This window comes from Fulmarus glacialis, unplaced genomic scaffold (assembly GCF_000690835.1).
Source record: "Fulmarus glacialis isolate BGI_N327 unplaced genomic scaffold, ASM69083v1 scaffold14584, whole genome shotgun sequence".
Lineage (NCBI taxonomy): Eukaryota > Metazoa > Chordata > Aves > Procellariiformes > Procellariidae > Fulmarus > Fulmarus glacialis.
In genome coordinates, this window is record NW_009210054.1 from 34,219 (window position 1) to 52,826 (window position 18,608).

The 18,608-nt window shown below is 38.1% G+C and overlaps 1 protein-coding gene across 1 annotated transcript in view; it reads left to right on the forward strand.

The window, feature by feature from the left end:
• Nucleotides 1-18,608, forward strand: part of SMURF2 (SMAD specific E3 ubiquitin protein ligase 2) — a gene marked incomplete at its 5' end in the record, with an annotated part of 35,817 nt that overhangs the window by 6,210 nt on the left and 10,999 nt on the right. Inside the window, 7 exons of the mRNA XM_009577048.1 lie at nt 4,651-4,784; nt 6,036-6,101; nt 9,952-10,036; nt 11,344-11,427; nt 12,819-13,021; nt 13,200-13,284; nt 16,084-16,242. Coding sequence (XP_009575343.1) covers nt 4,651-4,784; nt 6,036-6,101; nt 9,952-10,036; nt 11,344-11,427; nt 12,819-13,021; nt 13,200-13,284; nt 16,084-16,242 — 816 coding nt within the window. The remainder of the gene's footprint in view (nt 1-4,650; nt 4,785-6,035; nt 6,102-9,951; nt 10,037-11,343; nt 11,428-12,818; nt 13,022-13,199; nt 13,285-16,083; nt 16,243-18,608) is intronic.

An 18,608-nucleotide genomic window follows, 5' to 3' on the forward strand; every position in this document is an offset into this window, starting at 1 on the left:
AAAACCAGCACAGCATAGTAGATATTCTGTTGTATAAGATATTTTTGAAAAGAATTCTGCAGTGTTATAAAGAAAAAAAAAAGTTTTGCTTTTGCCTTACGTGGTTTTTAATTCAGATCTTAGCATGAAAGGAAGCAGTTGAATTAGTTAGTTGCTTAGATTCTTCGGCCTAGATGGGGGGTGGGGGGTGGGGGAGAATCTGGGAGGCTTTCCAGAAAGAAATTGCCAAATAGTTGCTGTCTGGATGCAGTTTAATGTCAGTAAAATACCACTCTTGCCCTGGATGTGTTCCCCTTCCTTATTTTCAGTCTTGTTTGTGTTTGCCCTGTTGTTCAGGCCTTTCCTCAAAGCTTTGAATAACCAGACTTAACACATTTACAGACCTCGCATTCAAAGCGTTTAAACACTACCTAAACCAGCAGTTCTGAAACTTAACAAATCCCCCTTTTCTCTTCCTTCCCCTTTCTTCTGTTCTGTGATAGCCTAGATCTCTCCTACAGCCTTCCCACACTCACCTGTGTCCTCTGGCCTACTCCAGCATCTGCCCTTAAGGCATAGCAAGTCATATGGTCTATTTCTCTGTTTAAAAGATATTTATACCATGATCTCCACCAAAACCTGGTCCTGGTCCCATCTTTACCCTGTGCCCTTCAAATCTGCATGCCCGGGCTCTAGCATAGACTCGTTGCTCTCCTTTGTTATACATCTCAAATGTAACCTCACCCAACTTCTGCAACTCCTCCTCTTCCCAAAATCTCCCCACTGCAGGTTCTAGTGCTGTTTGGTGCCTTCACATTCTGAAGCCGCTGTGCTGCCCTGGCAGAATTGCCTTTCTCCCCCAACCCTCCAACTCTGCTTTGCATAGTTATTGCTGATGATCCAGGATTTTTCTCGGGGAGAGACGGCAACAGCTCTGCTTAGTGCTCGTTTAGACAATCCCATCCTAGATTACACTCCTAAAGAGCTGTCAAAAAGCTTCTTGCAACAGCTTTGCCTTCTTGACATGGTTTGATGAAGCTGATGCCCTCTGTGTTTAGGGTGAAAGCATTTCGGTGTCATGTTGGGCCCATATCAGCAGATCTGGCCATTCCAGCTCAAGCACATCAGGCATACAAGTCTTCGCTGAACTTCTTAGGTGTGTCTGGTAGGAACATCTGGAGTAGAAGCCCACTTTGCTTGCTCTTTGCTTGGTGCGGCTGCTTTTACAGTATCTTGTAGGCTGAGCTCAACGTTGGGCTGGGTAGCACTGGGGAGGAGAAAGGAGCAGCCGGTCAGTGCCACGTGTCTAAGTTGTGTTCCTGTCTAAGCCACAGCCTCTGGCTGGTTCTCTTCTGACCATCCCAGAGGCTCAAACACCCTTCAGTTGCTACCAGAGATGAAAGCAATGTCAGGGTGAAGGAAGAGAGAAGAGAAAAAATTGGGATGATACTTTTCATGATGTCTCTTCACATCCTCTTCTCCCCCAATTTGAAAACAGCTGATATCTCAAAGCATAACACTACTGTTATATTAGAAAAATTTCAGAAGTGGGGAAAATGGAGAAACAAACTAAGTAATTTGTCCAGGTTGTAAAAAAGAGTCTGTGTGACAGCATGGATTAGAAATAGGGAATTCCTGGCTTCCAAGCCTGAGTTCATACCTCTTGATGGTGCATTTTTCTCTCTCTCTGGAGGGAGTACATCTGGCTTGTGATCAGGAAGAGGTGTGTTTTTTTCAGGAATATTTTTTTTTTTTTCCCCCACTTTCTTCATTCTGCTTTTCTCTACCAAGCTGAACTCTTCAGGGAAAGTGTATATAATGCCATGGGGATGAAAAGTCACTTGATACCAAACCTTCCTGAGTGGTATATTGGCTCAGGAGATACCACCTTGGCAAAGATAACTTTATTTAGACGAAGTGACTGTCCCTGTGTTTTAAAATTTGATTAAAATATTTGAGAGGTTTCCAGTATGGCATGTATTTGATTTTTGTTTAGAAGTGGAAGTGCTAAGACTAAGCATTTTTCTTAAAATTTCCGAATATGCAATTCTTATCCAGAGACCTAATTTTACAGATTCAGGAAATATAGGAGTTAACAAAATGTATATGGAAATTGAATTTCCAGGTTTCCACTTCATTAATACTAAACCTGTTATCTCTGTTGAAGTACTGAAGCTGTGAAATAGATACTGCTGATAGGGTAGAGTAAAAAAAAAAAAAAAAGCTCCAAGAACTTTAATTATGAGGAGGAAGAGAGAAGCATCCAACAAAATGGGGGTTTTGTGTTTTTTGTTTCTGGTTTTTTGCTTGTTTGGTTTTTTTTTTTAAACTTATTCACTTTATTTTTTGGAACATTCTTTTTTAATAACAAATAAAATTCCTAGCTCAGGCTTTCATGTTGGAACTTTATTGCCAGATGATGTAAAACAAATGTAACTTACCCACCAAATGAATTGGAAATGTCAGCTTGTCCTACCGTCACTCTCTAAATGCAACCATGTATTTTCATGCCTGAAATTATGCAGAAATATAGATGAAATGTTTTGCTATAAAGCCAACTAGCAGTTACTGAACTATTTCTTTTCTTCCTTCGGAAAAAAAAATAGGAGACATTTTTATTTGGAAAATGCCGCTTGTCTTGCTGATTTCCTTTAAATGTGTGAATCAGCCAGGCTTTCTGGTGCAAAAATCAGAGTGGGTTATAGTAGTAATATAGAAGTCCTCACCTGTTTGGTATGGATGGCTTACTGTCTGGCATCTCAACCATGAGAACCTCACCCTGAAATGTTACAGTAATTCTTGGAAACTATGTTGTATATTCAGCTGTTCTACATATTATTCAGACTGTTCTGTTATGAAATTGTGTTTAACCATATACCTTTGACTTTTTTAAAGCAACAAGGAAAACTGGAAAATTCAAGACAGGTCATGATAAGTCTTTATTTTTAAGTGCACCTAACTTGTCCTCATAAGAATTTATTTTAAGTACATGAAACATTGTAGACTGCAACTGTGCACGTGAATACCCATCTTCATCTCTCGTTTCTTTATGCAAAATTGGCATTGTCAAGGTTGTAAGGCCAAAAATCTGACCTATATTATGCAATCAGTTTACTATTTAAAAAACTTTGGGGTTTTTTTGTGTGAAGTTTGTGTTTTGTTTGGTTTTTGGTTTTTTGTTTTGTTTTTTTTTTTAAATGTGCACTGGTTATTTTAAACCATGCTCATGGGTATATGCCTACAGTTAGGCTTTTCTATCTTCTACTTCTTGGGTCTGTCCCCGTCTGCAGTTGGGAAGAAGTTGTCAAAGTTCTGCTTTTTGGAAAAGGAAAAATGGGAGAAGTGTTAATTGAGAACTTACCTGATCACAGCTGCAATTTTAAGCCATGACAGTTAGTTCAATTGTTTGGTTTGCCAACCTTGACAGTATCATTTCTATCTTTATGAAAATGTTAAGATGTTTTAAAGCAGATAAAGTCTCAGTCAGTGGGGGGAGATGTATTTAGACATTGGTTGAGTTTGTTTGAACAATTTTCCTTCAAAAACAAACGCACGCACTTGGAACTAAACTGCAGAAGGCCAGAATTTGTGGTCTGGGAAGGGAGAACTACAAGCAGTTCTTGGGATCTAAGCCATAGTTACAAATTCATTTTCCTCAACTGGAAATAACTATAATAATTCAGTATTGGCAATAGCTGATTGATCTTAGGTGTTTTGAAATTGTCCTCTGAAAGTTTTGAAAACAAAAACGAGCTCACAAAGTAATTGCTTCTGAAGAACAAAGTTTCAAACAAAAAAGCAGCAGTAAAATAGCCTACAGTGTCCAGGTTTCCCAAGTTGGTGAAATGCAGATCTAGGTTTTGCAAAGCATTTCCCTGGTAATGCTGCGAGGAGGCAGTCCACGCGCGAGCAGGGGGCGGGAGGGGAATGTGGCACATCTCAGCTAAGATACTGGGTGAACTTCTTATAATGGGTCACATTCGTAATATGTAATATATGTTATAAACAGGGCCTTTCTGAAGTTTTCTTAATAGTAAATTAGCTTCCTAAAGGTTTGTTAACTGCAGATGTGTAACTAGGTTTGCCTTATATTTTCCCTGAGCGCTCAGAAGAGGTCTAAGTGAGGGTGACTTGCGTCGCCGGTGGTGGGAAGAGTAGCCTGAAAAGCAGCGGCAGATGAAGTGCTGCAAAAGGATGCTAAACTGATAGTTTCTGTCCTGGCATCTGGACGGCTCTGCCTGCTGGTGCTGCTCACAAACATGTGCTGCCACGAGCATTGCCGTTCTCTTTGGTTAGGCTGGGCATAGGCATGAATCTGAGCATGTTTGTAGCTGCTTGAAAAGATGTGGTCACCGGGCCAGCCCACAGGCTGTTCATGTTACTGTTTTAAACAGATTTCAGTAGACTTTGGATTCACATGAATGCCGCCTTCTAGAATCAGGATTTTAGATTAGTTTGTATTCAAGTAAACTCCTTCATAAGACATGCTTTCATTAAAGTATAATGTGTCCATCTTCTCTGAAGATGACTTACTCTCTCTTGCCGATACAGTGTGTGTTAAGCTTTTAATGTAATGGTTGATAATCTTTTTTTTCCCCAAGATGATTTCTGGAGTATCTTCAAAGTATTCAGTAAGTGCCATTCACAGTACTGTTTTTCCGCGTTTTTCAGATATATTGGGAAGTCAGATTCAATAACAATCAGTGTGTGGAATCACAAGAAAATTCATAAAAAGCAGGGAGCTGGTTTTCTGGGTTGTGTGAGACTTCTTTCAAACGCAATCAACCGCCTTAAAGACACTGGTTGTAAGTAAGCTAAAGACTAGAGTTTCTTCTCTTTCAGACTAAACTTTCATGCACAGACTTTTGAAGTGTGACAGTTAATTGGGGTTTTGTTGGTTTTTATAAAGCTTGTATATTCCAATAGGTTTGGTAGTTTGTAACGGTGTTTTGTGGCTGAGGATACCACGAGTAGGTTAGAGAATGTAACTTACCTTTGGCTTTTCAACTCCTTTGCCTGTTGCCATAGACAGTGGTAACTTCAGTGCCGCAGCCTGGTAGTGGATTGTCAAGACTGAACTCACTGTGTTGGAATTCCAAAGGAAGACAGACTCTTAATTACCTTCAAATTATTTTTTTATTACCTTCAAAAATGCAAGTCTTAAGGGGTAAACAAAAAGGTAAATCTATCTTGAAGCCAAATTTGTAGTTTAAAAATTAATGGGCCTTCAAAATCAATCAGTAAATTTTGTCATAAGATATTAAGTGCTTTATAACACTTCGAGCACTTCATATTTACTTTTTGAAAAGTTAATTAACACATAAGATGCTGTTTTCTCATTATCCTAATGGGTGCCATTTACTTCTGAACAAAATTTGGCGCACTGTTTGTGATGGGAAAAGTAGTGCTTGGCTATACAGATAATTTAAAAAAAACAGGAAAAAAGAAAAAAGTGATATGCTGGTAGAGAAGCATTGTGAGTTTACCTTCAATAACAGGTTCCTTGGCGATAAAGGCATAACTGAAGTTCTCATTTTTAAATATTTGTCACTAGATCAGTGCTTCAGTGCATTGCGTTTTGCTCAGTTTTATGAAGTTCTACCTATTTAGTGCGGAACTCATGGATTGATGCTGCAGGTTAGCTCTGTGCTGTACTAATATAGTGTTGAACTGGAAGTGCATTATGACAACAGCTGGTCTTCACGCATTATGACAATAGCTGGTCTTCACAAGGGAAGAGAATTCAAAATATCTCTTACAATCATTTTAGACATCCAATCTAGGAGAATGTCTTTTCCTATTCATCAAAAGAGCTTTGTGAAGTAGGAAAAATGTTAAAGCAAAAGTACTATACTCTAGTTTTCTGATTTAAAATTATGAAAAATGAAGTCTTTTTACTTCATGGCTGAAGATTTTTAGTTTTGCTTCCCTTCCCCCATCTCTTGAAGTCTTAGCTATCTTGCACTAGGCTGAATTTTGTTTTGATGGTACTTCAGTGTGCCTTTCAAAGGCCGTAAAATACTGTATGACTTACACTTTGTGTCCTTGTTTCGTAGATCAGAGATTGGATCTGTGCAAGCTTGGGCCAAATGACAATGATACTGTTAGAGGACAGATAGTAGGTAAGTAAGGGTTTTATCTTTTAGTTCTCTTGGAGCTTAATAGTAGCTATAGAAATACCCTTCCTAGAGGGGTCTAGTGCCAGAGCCATTTGGACCTCAAGCTAGAAGTGTGTATGTAGAGAATTAAAACAAAGACAAACAACAAAACAAAACACCCAAACCACCCCAAAAAAACCCCAAACAAAACACCCCAAATATTATTATAAGTGTTGGGACCAATAAGACCATAGATAATATTAAATTTATTTAGAAAGTTTTTAATTTCACTGTGAAGAATGGCTACAGTTTGAGCCTGAACTCCCTGTGAAAAACTGACTACAAATTTCTTGGCCATTGGGAGTTCCAGCAAAGCTGTGCTTCCTGTAGGTTTTGCAAAAGGGTGAAACATCTTGCTGTAACAGGAGTGAGTTGCTGTCTGGGATGACTTGGTCAATTCATTTTGTGTTTTCACAGGTTATTAACAAGTCTGTCACCCATCTTGGTAACTGTGCTTTGTCACTCTGCTAACTCATAAACCTTAAATAACGTAATAATTAAAAAGAAGCTGGCAAATTGAAAAACAAGTATCCACAAACAACTTCATAAACACTCTCTTTTTGGTGCATAAGCACTCTCTTTTTGCATTTAAATGCAAACAATTTAAATTGTTTCAGAAGGCAGCATTTCTAGTAGGTCACTCAAGATGTCAGAAAAAAGTTGGTCAGGATAAGGAGGTCTTTATTTTTATGGCAAGATGTTAATGAGAATATTTGGACATGAGGGAAAGAAAAGTGAATTTGCATGCTCAGTTTTATGTTCAATTCCCAGTTCAAATAGTATCCAAGCAGCATTCTTGTTTTGTTAGCCAGGGAAAACTACTGAAATATCAGTCAGCAAATAAGGGCTTCAGTGCATTTGTTTGCTTTCCTCGAAGTGCTCTGTTGAATAATACCTATGACTTTGCCTCTTTATGTTGCTTTAACCATCTGTCTAGCATCTGATCTGCAAGTGTTTGCACAGTATTAAGAGTGAGGTGGCACAGGAGAGTCAAATGATGGTAGAAATGTAGAGTTCTAAGCGCATTGCTAACACTTCAGGCCATTCTTGAATATTAAATTTTCCATGTGAGCCTGCTCAGAAGAGTGAAAGATAAACCAGTCATTTTTCTGGGGTGCGTTATGTTGCCGGTTTTGTTTGCTTTTTGGTTTTGCTGCAGTATACTGGTCCCCTGATCATCCATGCTGTATGCATGCGATTTTGTTTGTGGGGTTCCTTTTAAGAGGAAACTGAGCTCAGCTGACAGGAGAGCTTGTTCAGGGTCTGCTGCAGGCAGCAGAGATCCACTCTGCCTACAGCAGTCCTTCAGACATGACACTAGCAGCGACTGTACTCTCACACCGTGACATGCTCTCATGCTGCCCTCCAGAGTATGCTCCTTGTCATCATGACTTGAGAATGCTAGCATTAATTAAACAAGCAAAAAAAAAAAAACCCCAAACCCCCCCCCCAAAGCAGAAAGGTCTTAAGGCTGTTGGGATGCCAGATGGGAAGCCTGGGGCAAATACCGTGGAGTGTGGGCATGGCAAATATACACTTCAGAGATAACTAGTTGTCAGAGATAACTAGTCAGCAGTGTGGCCATAAACTAGACTGACCAGTTGGCTTAACCTGATATGATCATGAAAAGTGGTATAGCCAAAGCAGCATTAACTCTTTTGGCTGGGGCTGTCCCTAATTAGCAGGAGCTGCTGGATCGTGCGTTGAACCTAGAAAAAACACAGCTTGTCATGTTACAGTGGAGACTGAGAACAAATCTGTATGTTCTGCTTTGCGCTGTTATCATCAGAAAGGTCAGGTTTCCTGTCATGGCTGTGTTTTAATTTCATGCATCCTTGGTAAGATTCCAGAGACTCCTGTCTTTTTTTAATTGAAATTGTCGTTATTAATCTCCTTATATTTTAATCTTTCTTCGCTAATGCAATTTTGATGTATGGGTGAATAAGCCTGAATAAAACTAGATAATTCTGCTGCAGTAGTTACATGGTGGAAAAATCGTGGTTAAAAATAAGTAAGAAGATAGAATAAGTTATAAATATACTCTCAGTCCTTCTAATGATAAACTGGCTTAAATTAAGAGGCTATGCAAGATTGGAAAACAATATTAAAATGTAATTGATACTGTCAGCAGATGATAACCTTACAAATCAAGTGCACAGGGGGTATGTCTTTATAATTTGGGACAGGGAGCAAGGGGATCTTTATCTTAAATACCTGGGGTTATCGTCAAAGGGGGGAAGAAAAGGGGACGCTTGTGAGTAGTGGATGCAAAGGGCACCTGAACTGTGTCTTAATCTTGCAGCTCTCTTCTGTGCCACCATTTTATTTCTGATGTGGCGGTGCAGAAAAAATGAGTCCTTACTCATTACAAAATGAAGCCGTGCACAAATTTTGGTCCTCACGTAGGCAAAGAGGAGGTAATTGCCTTTGTTTAGTTTCATTTTTGTCTGTGTGTATTGCTTGCCGAACCTTGGCTACATGCAACAATGTGAACTTGTAATGTGTGGGTTTGTTGCAGAATAAGTAGATCATCTACAATTTTTGTTTTGGTTGAAATTAAATTTAAGGTGTCTTTCGCTGTAAGAAGTTGCTTTGTAACGTTAGTGTTCATGGAAGACTAGGAGTTAATATTGATTAGGAATAAAGCAAGCAGGTGCTGCAGGGCTCCGTGGGTTGGTCTGTTGAAGGCCCAAAATCCTAAGTTTCAAAACCTGTTGTTGTTGAAAACTTGGACTCTGGCAAAAATTGCCAGTACTACTACATATTTTTGTAACTTGGTGATGTTGACAAAAGTTTGGTTGTGTCTCGATTAAGGTCTGTAAGTTTATTTCACTTCATGGGACTTGAAGACAATTGTCCAGAGGTACAGTAGTGCCACCTCAAGAAATGTGTGCCACGGCACGTATCTAGCTTTTTAAGTAATCGTTTTATTGTTAAAGGCAAAACAAAACATCAAAAAAAACCCCTCCAACCCCACAGGAACACAAGTGTCATAAATTATCAGATTGGACACTTGCAAATTATGATACTGGGAACAAAAGCTGCCCAAAAAAATCTTTGCTTTCATAATTGTAGTACAAAAGCTTCAGGCATAAATATCCATTAGAGTGAAACATGTAAAAAATAAAAATAAATTAAATAAGAAAAAGTAATACAGTTTTGCTGAGGGCTGTAAGGGCTTTTCAGGGTGCTGAGCACTGCCTTGTGTGAGAGTTGCATTTAACTTCTTACCACCGGTGTCTGAAAGTAGCCAGTAAACCAAACGCGTAGTGCTTCTAGCAGTTAAGTTTTGCCTGGTTTTGTGTGTGTGTGCGTGTTCACGCGTGTGTTGAATCCCACGTGCACACAAAATACATAAGAAGGAGTCAAAAACATACAGGAATTTCTTATTTTAGGTCCTTCTATTAGCAGTTCTCCCGTTAGCAGCACAAGCCTGGCGCTGGCACTGTCCGCTTGCTCTTCCAGCCGTGTGTGAGGTTAGCCACCCTGCTGCCGCCAGACGAGCCACGCGGCTCTGCTGTGTCACAGTCTGTCTCATACGGAGAAAAGTTAATAACAGCTTCCGAGTTAACTTCTTTTTCTGCCTTAACTTGCATTCCTATTCTTCAGGCTAGCTTTTTTGAAGTAACATGTAGAGAATTATATGTATGAAAACATACACTGTTTCTGTATAACTTTCTTTGATCTGTGGGAAGGGAAAAAATATCCAGAACATGCAGCTTAGTCCTCCAAGTTGTACCATTTCTCTTTCAAATATAACTGTAATTTGCATTCAGATGTCATATCTTTAATAATTCTTTTATTATCTTAATAGTAAGTCTTCAGTCCAGAGACCGAATAGGCACAGGAGGACAAGTTGTGGATTGCAGTCGGTTATTTGATAATGATTTACCAGATGGGTAAGCTGACATCACTGTGGTGTAAATACAAATACAGCGCATACAACAGACTTTTGCAGTGATGAGAAGTCAGTGTACAAATAGGTTAATTTATTTTTATTCTCACACTCAGAGTTCTACGGTTTTGAATTTAGGAGCAGGAGATAAGCCAGCCAGGCTACACAGACTAGTTAATAGTTTGATCCTTGTCTTGTCTCTTCTTGGAAAACGGGAGGTGGCATATATGAATAAATGCATTAAAAAATATACTTGTCTAAGAGAACATATGTCTTTTAAATTATAGAACTGATAAATGTTAAATCACAGCCAGCAAACTGACTTCATCCATATAGTAGTTTTGTAACAAGGTAGTGAACACACAGGGCTGGCTGTCTTCTGCAGCGCTGTGTGGAGGTATACACTATTATAAAAACGGATCACTTTTTCTTCCATGTAAATCATAGTGAAGAAAATGTGATTGGAAAAGGTAATGGAGCCGGAGTTCTTGCTGTATTTACCTGCCAAAGGCTGGGTTTAGGATTTTGATTTGTCCCTGTGAGAGTTAATGACATCATTGACACCTAAAACAGTTTTGCGAATACAGAAAAATGCTCTGTTTTAGGTTCTGGTGCTGTCATCAACTTTTTCAGAGCAAACACAGACCTTCTGAATGTGATTCTTGGCAGGTAAAGACAGAAGAAACTGATTTTTCAGATGATGAATTTTAAAACGTAAATTATCATCTAAGTCCTAAACAGCATTCTTTTGTTAATTTGGAGTCTGGAGAAGTCAAAAACATTTTTGAAAATGCTTTTAAATTTTCACTTCAAAATATTCCTTGTATAAATATTGCTTACTTAATTGTGTAACTGCAAAGCTATCTGTATAGCCTCATGTATTTTGGAGTGCAAAAATAGTAATAATTAAAAAGTCATGTTATTTGAAGGTGACTTTTTAATGAAAGCAAGTAGTGCGTGAAGATACTATGAAAGCACTTACTAGGACCAGTGGTCAAAAAAAGTTAAATGCATTATTAAACATGGTGTTTTCAAGAAGTTTCTTTATATGGCTATTTGGATTTAATTAGAATTCAAATAGTTATTGAACATGAAGGTGTGATATTGGTAATGATATGCCTGGTTCCAAGGGAAGAATATGTAAAATCAATTTTGAGTTGAACTTTCAGTTGTTTCCTGTTACCTTGTTCAGCTAACATGATTCATAATAGTGTAAGTCTTCCTGAGTTGGCATTTATGTTGGAAACATTTTGTGCCCTGGTTTCCTGGAAATACTACTCATTGCCTTATCTCTCAATGTCTGAATTCTAGGTGGGAGGAGCGGAGGACCGCTTCTGGAAGGATCCAGTATTTAAATCATATTACACGAACAACTCAGTGGGAGCGACCAACACGGTAAGAAATTATTTGGGCGACTCTGCATATGATGAAGTTTGCTTGCTGCTCAGGGGTGCTGAGCACAAGCGATTCTAAGTGGCTCTAACAGGGGATATTCAGCATTCCTCTGAGTCACTCTACAAACGCTGTATGCTTTTCTACTCTTAACATCCTACTCCTTCAGTCTGCCTAATATTTAACTCAGAAGAATCATCCTTGCCTAATACTAGCATCTTTGTTTTCTTGTAGAGCTGCTATGGTAGAACTCTATAACTACAGACATTACAATGTGCAGACATCGTAAGGAATGAAGAAAAGAAATCATGAATAGCTGACAGACATTATCTATGTATATATGCTATGACCATATAATCCAGAACTTTTAAAGCTGATCGTTACAGAGCATGTTTCGAAATGATTACAATCACCTTTTCTAATAACTGTAGATGGGTGTTGCAAAGCTGTTCCTTAAACCAGTTTTGCTGTTACTTCAGTTGTAGATAGTGTCAGCACATATTTTTCAGACTCTTCTGCAGACCGTCTGTGCCTGCAGACTGTCTCTTCCATCCTCAATAAATATTATTCTAGTCTCTGTATGGATATATTTGACTTAAAATAACCTGTACTGTTAACACTGCCGGCTCTGATACATACTTGTGGTTTTCAAGCGAGTGAAGGTACTGAACGCTTTTTTAATTTATCTATTTGTATTTTTCCTGGTATGTTAAAATACCTATTCTAAGCTCTAGACACATTTACAGTAGAAAAACAAATGCAAAATATATAATTTGTTTTGAGGATTCCTGCATCCTTATCAATCCTCCTTGAACCCATTTTAAATCCTTTTGAAAGCAGCATTGAGATACAAAACCACATAATTTAATGTTTCCTCTTGCAGTCAGGCTCTCAAGAGCAACTATTTTTTATCTTTCTTAGCCCTTTTTCACCATCCTCGCCTAATAACCTTCCTTAAAAATTAAAAGGAGTAACAAGGGCTGATCACTTCCTTAGCCACATGAAGACAAGGTGAGAAAGTTTGGGCTGTATGCTGCTCATTTTCTTAAAAAAAAAAAAAAAAAGAAAAAAAAATTTTTTTGCTCTCAGCACTCTGTTTAGGGTGGGAACTGCTCATGTGAGCATTTGATATGATCTTGATCCTGCAGCATCATATACTAAGTACCAGGTCAGACCCTAAGATAGGTGAGGAGGTTTACTAATTACCCTGGGATGAACCCACTGAGCGCAGAACAGAAGCTTTCTGCCCATCGTTGAGGTATCCTGCTCAACTCAACTGCTCAGTTCTGCTGTCCACAAAGAATTCCCGAGAACCCCTAGATGAAGCTTCCGTAAAGCGCGTTGTGTCGCCCTGTGTCCAGTCAGCAATGCAATTCTCACGTGTTTCCCCACAGGCCAGCATCTGAATACTCCAGTCCAGGCAGACCGCTGAGCTGTTTTGTGGACGAGAACACTCCAATTACAGGAACGAACGGTGCGACCTGCGGGCAGTCTTCGGATCCCCGGCTGGCGGAGAGGAGAGTCAGGTCACAGAGGCACAGAAATTACATGAGCAGGACACACTTGCACACTCCTCCCGATTTACCTGAAGGATATGGTATGCAAATTAAATTTTTTAAATTGTAGGTCTCCCAACAAATTAGGAAAATGGGTTGTGTCTTTTCGTCGTATGTAAGATCCTTTTGATTCCTTAGTTTGGGGAAATCAGTCTTTGTGAGGTTTTTTTTACTTGCATGTTTTATTCTTATAGTTATTAATTAATCTTGATTTCACAGAGCAAAGGACGACTCAGCAAGGTCAGGTCTATTTTCTGCATACTCAGACTGGTGTTAGCACGTGGCACGATCCAAGAGTACCTAGGTAAGAAAATGATGAAAGTATCCTTAAGGTGTCAAATCAAAATAGTTTAACCAGTACTGTTCTCAGAATTCTCTGTCTGCTGTTATATTCTGACTCTTCGTCCCTAATATATCATTTTAACAAGTCATTTATCAAAATACATTAGTCTCTCTTCCTCAGTTCTTCAAATTGTTATTTTAATGCAAAGGTGGAGAATCAAGAAATAAATTACAGTGGTGTTTTGAAAACAGGTATAGTTAACTGATTCTAGATCTTGCATATGAATTATCGCGAAGTCCAGGTTTTAATACTCTGCAAAATAATGAAACAAAAAGAGGGTTCTGAGCACTTCCAAAAATCTAGATTTATCGAGATACTTCAGTGAAAACTGGATTGGTTTTGTTTTTTAATTCAGGCTCTGGAAGTTAACAAGACCTGAGAAATGGGCAACACATATTTATGAAGAACAAACTTTGTGACAAATAGGCTAGATAAATGTGATCATTTTTGATGGAGGAGCAGACAAAGGGGAAAACCTGGAAAACCTAGTGGATGCCCCTTGTGTGTTTAGTCACACTATTTGTAGTGAACTACAGTCTCATCATCGAATTAGCTTAAATTTACTTGTCTGTGAGAATTATTGTCCCATGTTCAGACTACCAAACGTAATTTACTCAAGGAATGGGAAACTCGGTACATTTTGAAGAAATTAATTGGAGACGCTGGGTCATAAAAAGCCTGGAAGCTGAAATGGTGAGCTGTGTTTGAAGTGCCAGGATGTTGGGCCTTTTTAAAAAAAGGAAGAAGAAGAAGAAAAAAAAAAGGAGGTTTTTTCCATTTGAGTATAGTAGCAAACATCTAAAAATGCAGTAGCAAACATCTAAAAATGCACAAGCTTTTTTACAGCAGGTTTCCTGTTACAGAGCAGAAATGAATATTTATTTTCTTTATAATGCTTTAACAGGGATATTCCTGGAGCAATCATATATGCTTTCAGGCATCTCATTAGCAGCATATAAATGGGAAAGAATTTGGGGGAGGGGGGCAAACAGGTAGAGAAGCTGAGAGAGACTGACCTGTGATTAAAATACTCAAACTGCTGTTTCTGTTGCGGCTATCTCAATGCTTATGAGAAAATAAATATGAAGTGTCCTTTTAGTTTAGTGTATTTATGATACACACGTGTACATATTGTATACGATTGTACATGTGATTATTTCTGATGTGTTTGAAAGGAAAGGAGGATAACAGGGAAATTATTGTTAGCTTCTGATTGTTCTTTAAAAAACCAAGAAATCCTGTTGAAAATGATTGCCTCCTAGAGCCTGTGGATGGTGTTGTAAAATAGTATGTGTAGTTTGAAATTGGCAGCCAGTATTGGCATTTATGAGAATTGTAGCAACTTTGTCGGTTGCTGCTGGTGTTCATTCACATGGAAATGGATTTTGGATATCCCGGGAAGGACAAAGTGCCTCATGGCCTTATGTTCACTGCATTTTCGAATGATTCTTTTGTTTTTATTACTACTCTTGTGTTACAAGAATATACTTTGCTTTGATGCATTATCTGTGTACTTGAGAGTGGGATAAAGCTGGCAGTTGTGCATTAGGAAGTCTTTGCTCCCATGACGTGGGTATTATACAAAGCTAGAAACTAGACCTCTTTAAAAAAAAACTATATTAAGATCTAATCCTTAAGTTTGCAGTGTTATAGTTTTGTACAAAATCTAAGTTAGCACTGCTCTGAGGTGTGGCAACAGAAACTGAGAACAAAATTTGGCTGTTTGCATGAGGATAGAGTTTATGTCATTTCTAAGGAATAATGTATTTTACACTAATATGCCACAGTAATTTAGTTAATAAAAATAAGCCCTACAGTTCAGCAGCAGTGTGTGTATGGGTAATAATAGCAGAAGTTCAATCCCAGAGCCTTGTATTTCCATTAGTGGCTTCTCAGGCTTTTGAGTCCCTGCAGACGGCATCTTTTTAGCCATTCCGCCCCTCGGCTCTTTCCTCCCCTCAACTCACATCATACTGGGAGATCTGAAGACTTATACCTTTAAAAAGAGCTGCACTTGACAGTGTGAGGTATCTGAGGTGTGAATTACATGCATGAAAAATCAGTAAGTGTACATTTTTGAAGACTAGTATTTGTTTTCAGTGAACCTCCGGAATGAATCTAATGAATCTACATCTTCCTAATTTCAGCAGTATTTTCTTGAGACCCGTTAAGTTATCTCTACATTGCTCAGTGCAGAGCTGAGTCATTGTTCATACAAAATTCAATTTGAAGTATTTTGTTAGAAAGCTGTTTGGTTCCCACTAGCACCTGGGGTTTGGGGGCAAAACCACCTGTGGGATACGCACATAACCCATGCGTAATTCTTCATGGAAAGTATAACTCTTAGAAATACAGTTTTGTTTTGTACGAGTTTTTAAAGTGTGATTCAGAGTTCCTTTTGTGACTAATGTTTTAAAAATGTTTTCTGTCAGAATTAGTGTAGAACTGCAATTCCATTTTGGCAAATATGGCAATGGTCTTTATTTTTGTTTTAAGCCTGTATTAATTTAACATCTGAAGTTAGTTTGTAAAAATGAAGGTTATTTGATAAGAATTTTTTTCTCCACAGCATGTGTTCTGGGGTGTGTGTTTTTTCTTTGGTGGGCTTGCACCTTGGGAGTAGAGATTCCAGCTGAAGAGATCAAGTTTCTGAAACAATACATTTTCTCAGACTTCATGGAATTGTTCTGTTACATTTACGCTTATTTGGCTCGGAGGCCAAATGCTGAGGTATTTTTCATTTTATATTTGTTTTCACAGGGATCTTAGCAACATCAATTGTGAAGAGCTTGGTCCACTGCCTCCTGGATGGGAGATCCGAAATACAGCAACAGGCAGAGTTTATTTTGTTGACCATAACAACAGGACAACGCAGTTTACAGATCCACGGCTATCTGCTAACTTGCATTTAGTCTTAAAGTAAGTCTAAAGTCTCTGGCACATGTTGAGTGTAATAGAGGAAAGAAAGTGACTCTTGAGGGGTACTAGATTTTGTATCAAGATGTATTCTGCCATTCAGTAGTATTTAAAGTATAGCAGTGGTGTTCTATAACACACTACCAACTCTGTTGCATAGCAAAGAAGACAGGTTTGATTGTTCTTGAAAAAAAAATCTCTAGCAGCATTTAGGCAGGAATGTGGCTATTGTGATGCTGGGAGTTGGGGGCAGCAGGGGGGGAGGCAAGTGCTGTCCAGTGAAAAAAATTGGCCCATAAAATTTTTTCGAACAGCAAGAGAGACACTTTCTTTCCTTTTCTTTATACATCATACTATTTTCAGTTGTGGACTACTTGTTTTAAAATATGAGGTTGCATTCAATAGCCAGTGGTATGAAATACTGATGGGTTAAGCAAGGGTGCGCAAGCACCCAGCTATTCTCCTGGAATAAAGGAGAATTCAGCTCCTATCTTCAGTTTTAGAGTAAGGCTAGTTGAGATGTTCTAAAAATAACACCCCAATAATTTAACTCAGGTTTTTTACCAAAAGAATAAAATAAAATAGGAACTGCATTTTTTCTGCCTTAGTTCTGATACCACATTTTCATATTGCACTTTCAAAAAGAGAAGGGGAAACTCAAAAGGATTCTGGCTCTTGGTTTTATTCCCTAAGCACTCATTTCACACTGGGAGATTTTCTAATAAAAATGGAAACCAAAAAGCAAACAAACACTTCTTTTTTTGCGTAGACGTGGCTATCAGTTTGTCCAAGCTATTTGGGAGTTTGACTCTATTGTTTCTCCTACTAACAACCTTTCAATACTCTTGGGAAACACCTGTGAAGTATTGAGTAGGTGTTAAGTGGAAGAAACAATGAAGAGTTGGTTAGATAGAAAGCCATGCAGCCCTGGGCAAGGAGTAAGTAGGAGGAATAGTCTTCTTAAGGAAGTGAATCATTGGGAAGAAAAGCTGAAGGAAAGAATAATGGGAACAAGCACTAAAGAGACAAAACCGAGGAATGGAAAGTAATATCCAGGAGGTCAACATATCTTTTGTGTGATACATAAAAGCTGGCTGGCCTTTGTCTGCCCAACATACATTTGAACTTAACACCCCAAGAGGGACAAGAGTCTAAATATTGACAGATAGGTATTTTGTTTAGAGAAATCATTGGTTATATACGTGTATATTACAGAACTTTAGCAAGCTCCCATCATCCAGACACTTTTGGGTTTTTTTTTTTTTTAATTTAAAACAAAGAAATCACTACTAATTTTAGCTGAATTTAGATTGGTAGTTTCAAACGAACATGGTCTTGAAAAAAACTTACCAGTGGAGGAGCATGTTCGTGTTTGGTACACAAAAAAGTTCATTAAATTAATTCAGATTTAGGTATTTTGCCCGAAGAAAAACTTCAGACCCTCTTAGCTACAACAGTGCGATTTTTAAACTGTAGAAAATTCAGTTAACTGGACTATATTTGAAAAACTGTCCTTCACAGGTAGGTTTATTTTTAAATGGCAGTAGGGTCATAGTGGCTAGTTCTACATGTATTGTGGAGGACAGATACATAGCTAGCTTTTTATCTGGAAAATCCACTTTGACTTTCAAGTTCCAGAATCACAGAACCATTTTGCATTTCTTTAAACTTAAGTACTACTACAGTGTGCCTAAGTTTTTCATTTGTACATCTGTCTTTCATTAGGGAAGGATTTCAGAAATTCAACCAACAGTGTCATCAGCAAAGTCTGCTGCCTGATAAATCTTTTCTGGTGTTTATTCTTTTATTGCACCAAACAGGATATGTGAAAGCTCCCCCCCACCTTAAACCCACCTCCTTATTTATTCTTTTTAAAAAAAAAAAAAAATTAGTTTGCCTTAGGCCTGTCATTTTGTAAATTATCTGAGAAATAAGTTTAGTATTTGGGTGGGATGGGTGTGATAGTGTTTTAGGTTCAAAGGCATAATAAAAAGTTTACTCTCAATGATACTGATTTTTCTATCGAGCTGAGTAAAGCAGTTTGTTCTTCTAGTGATGACAATGTAAGTTATGAAAATAATCAAACTTGTTACCCAGATCTGTTTTAAAATATTGGCCAAGATTTCGTGATAGGTTTTGATAGTTATGGCACCTGAAAAATACCTAACTATATCCTTAAAGCACTGTACAGAATCAAGCATAGACATTCAGCTGTGAAAACAAACTAAGAAATTAGATTTAATTACTTTAAGCACTGCAGATTTTTTAGCTAATACTGCACTGATTATTTTTAGTCTAATATGGAGGATGGCATTTTATTTTTCTCCTCCTAGTACTGCCCTATTTTAGATTGGTTAGATCTTAAAGTC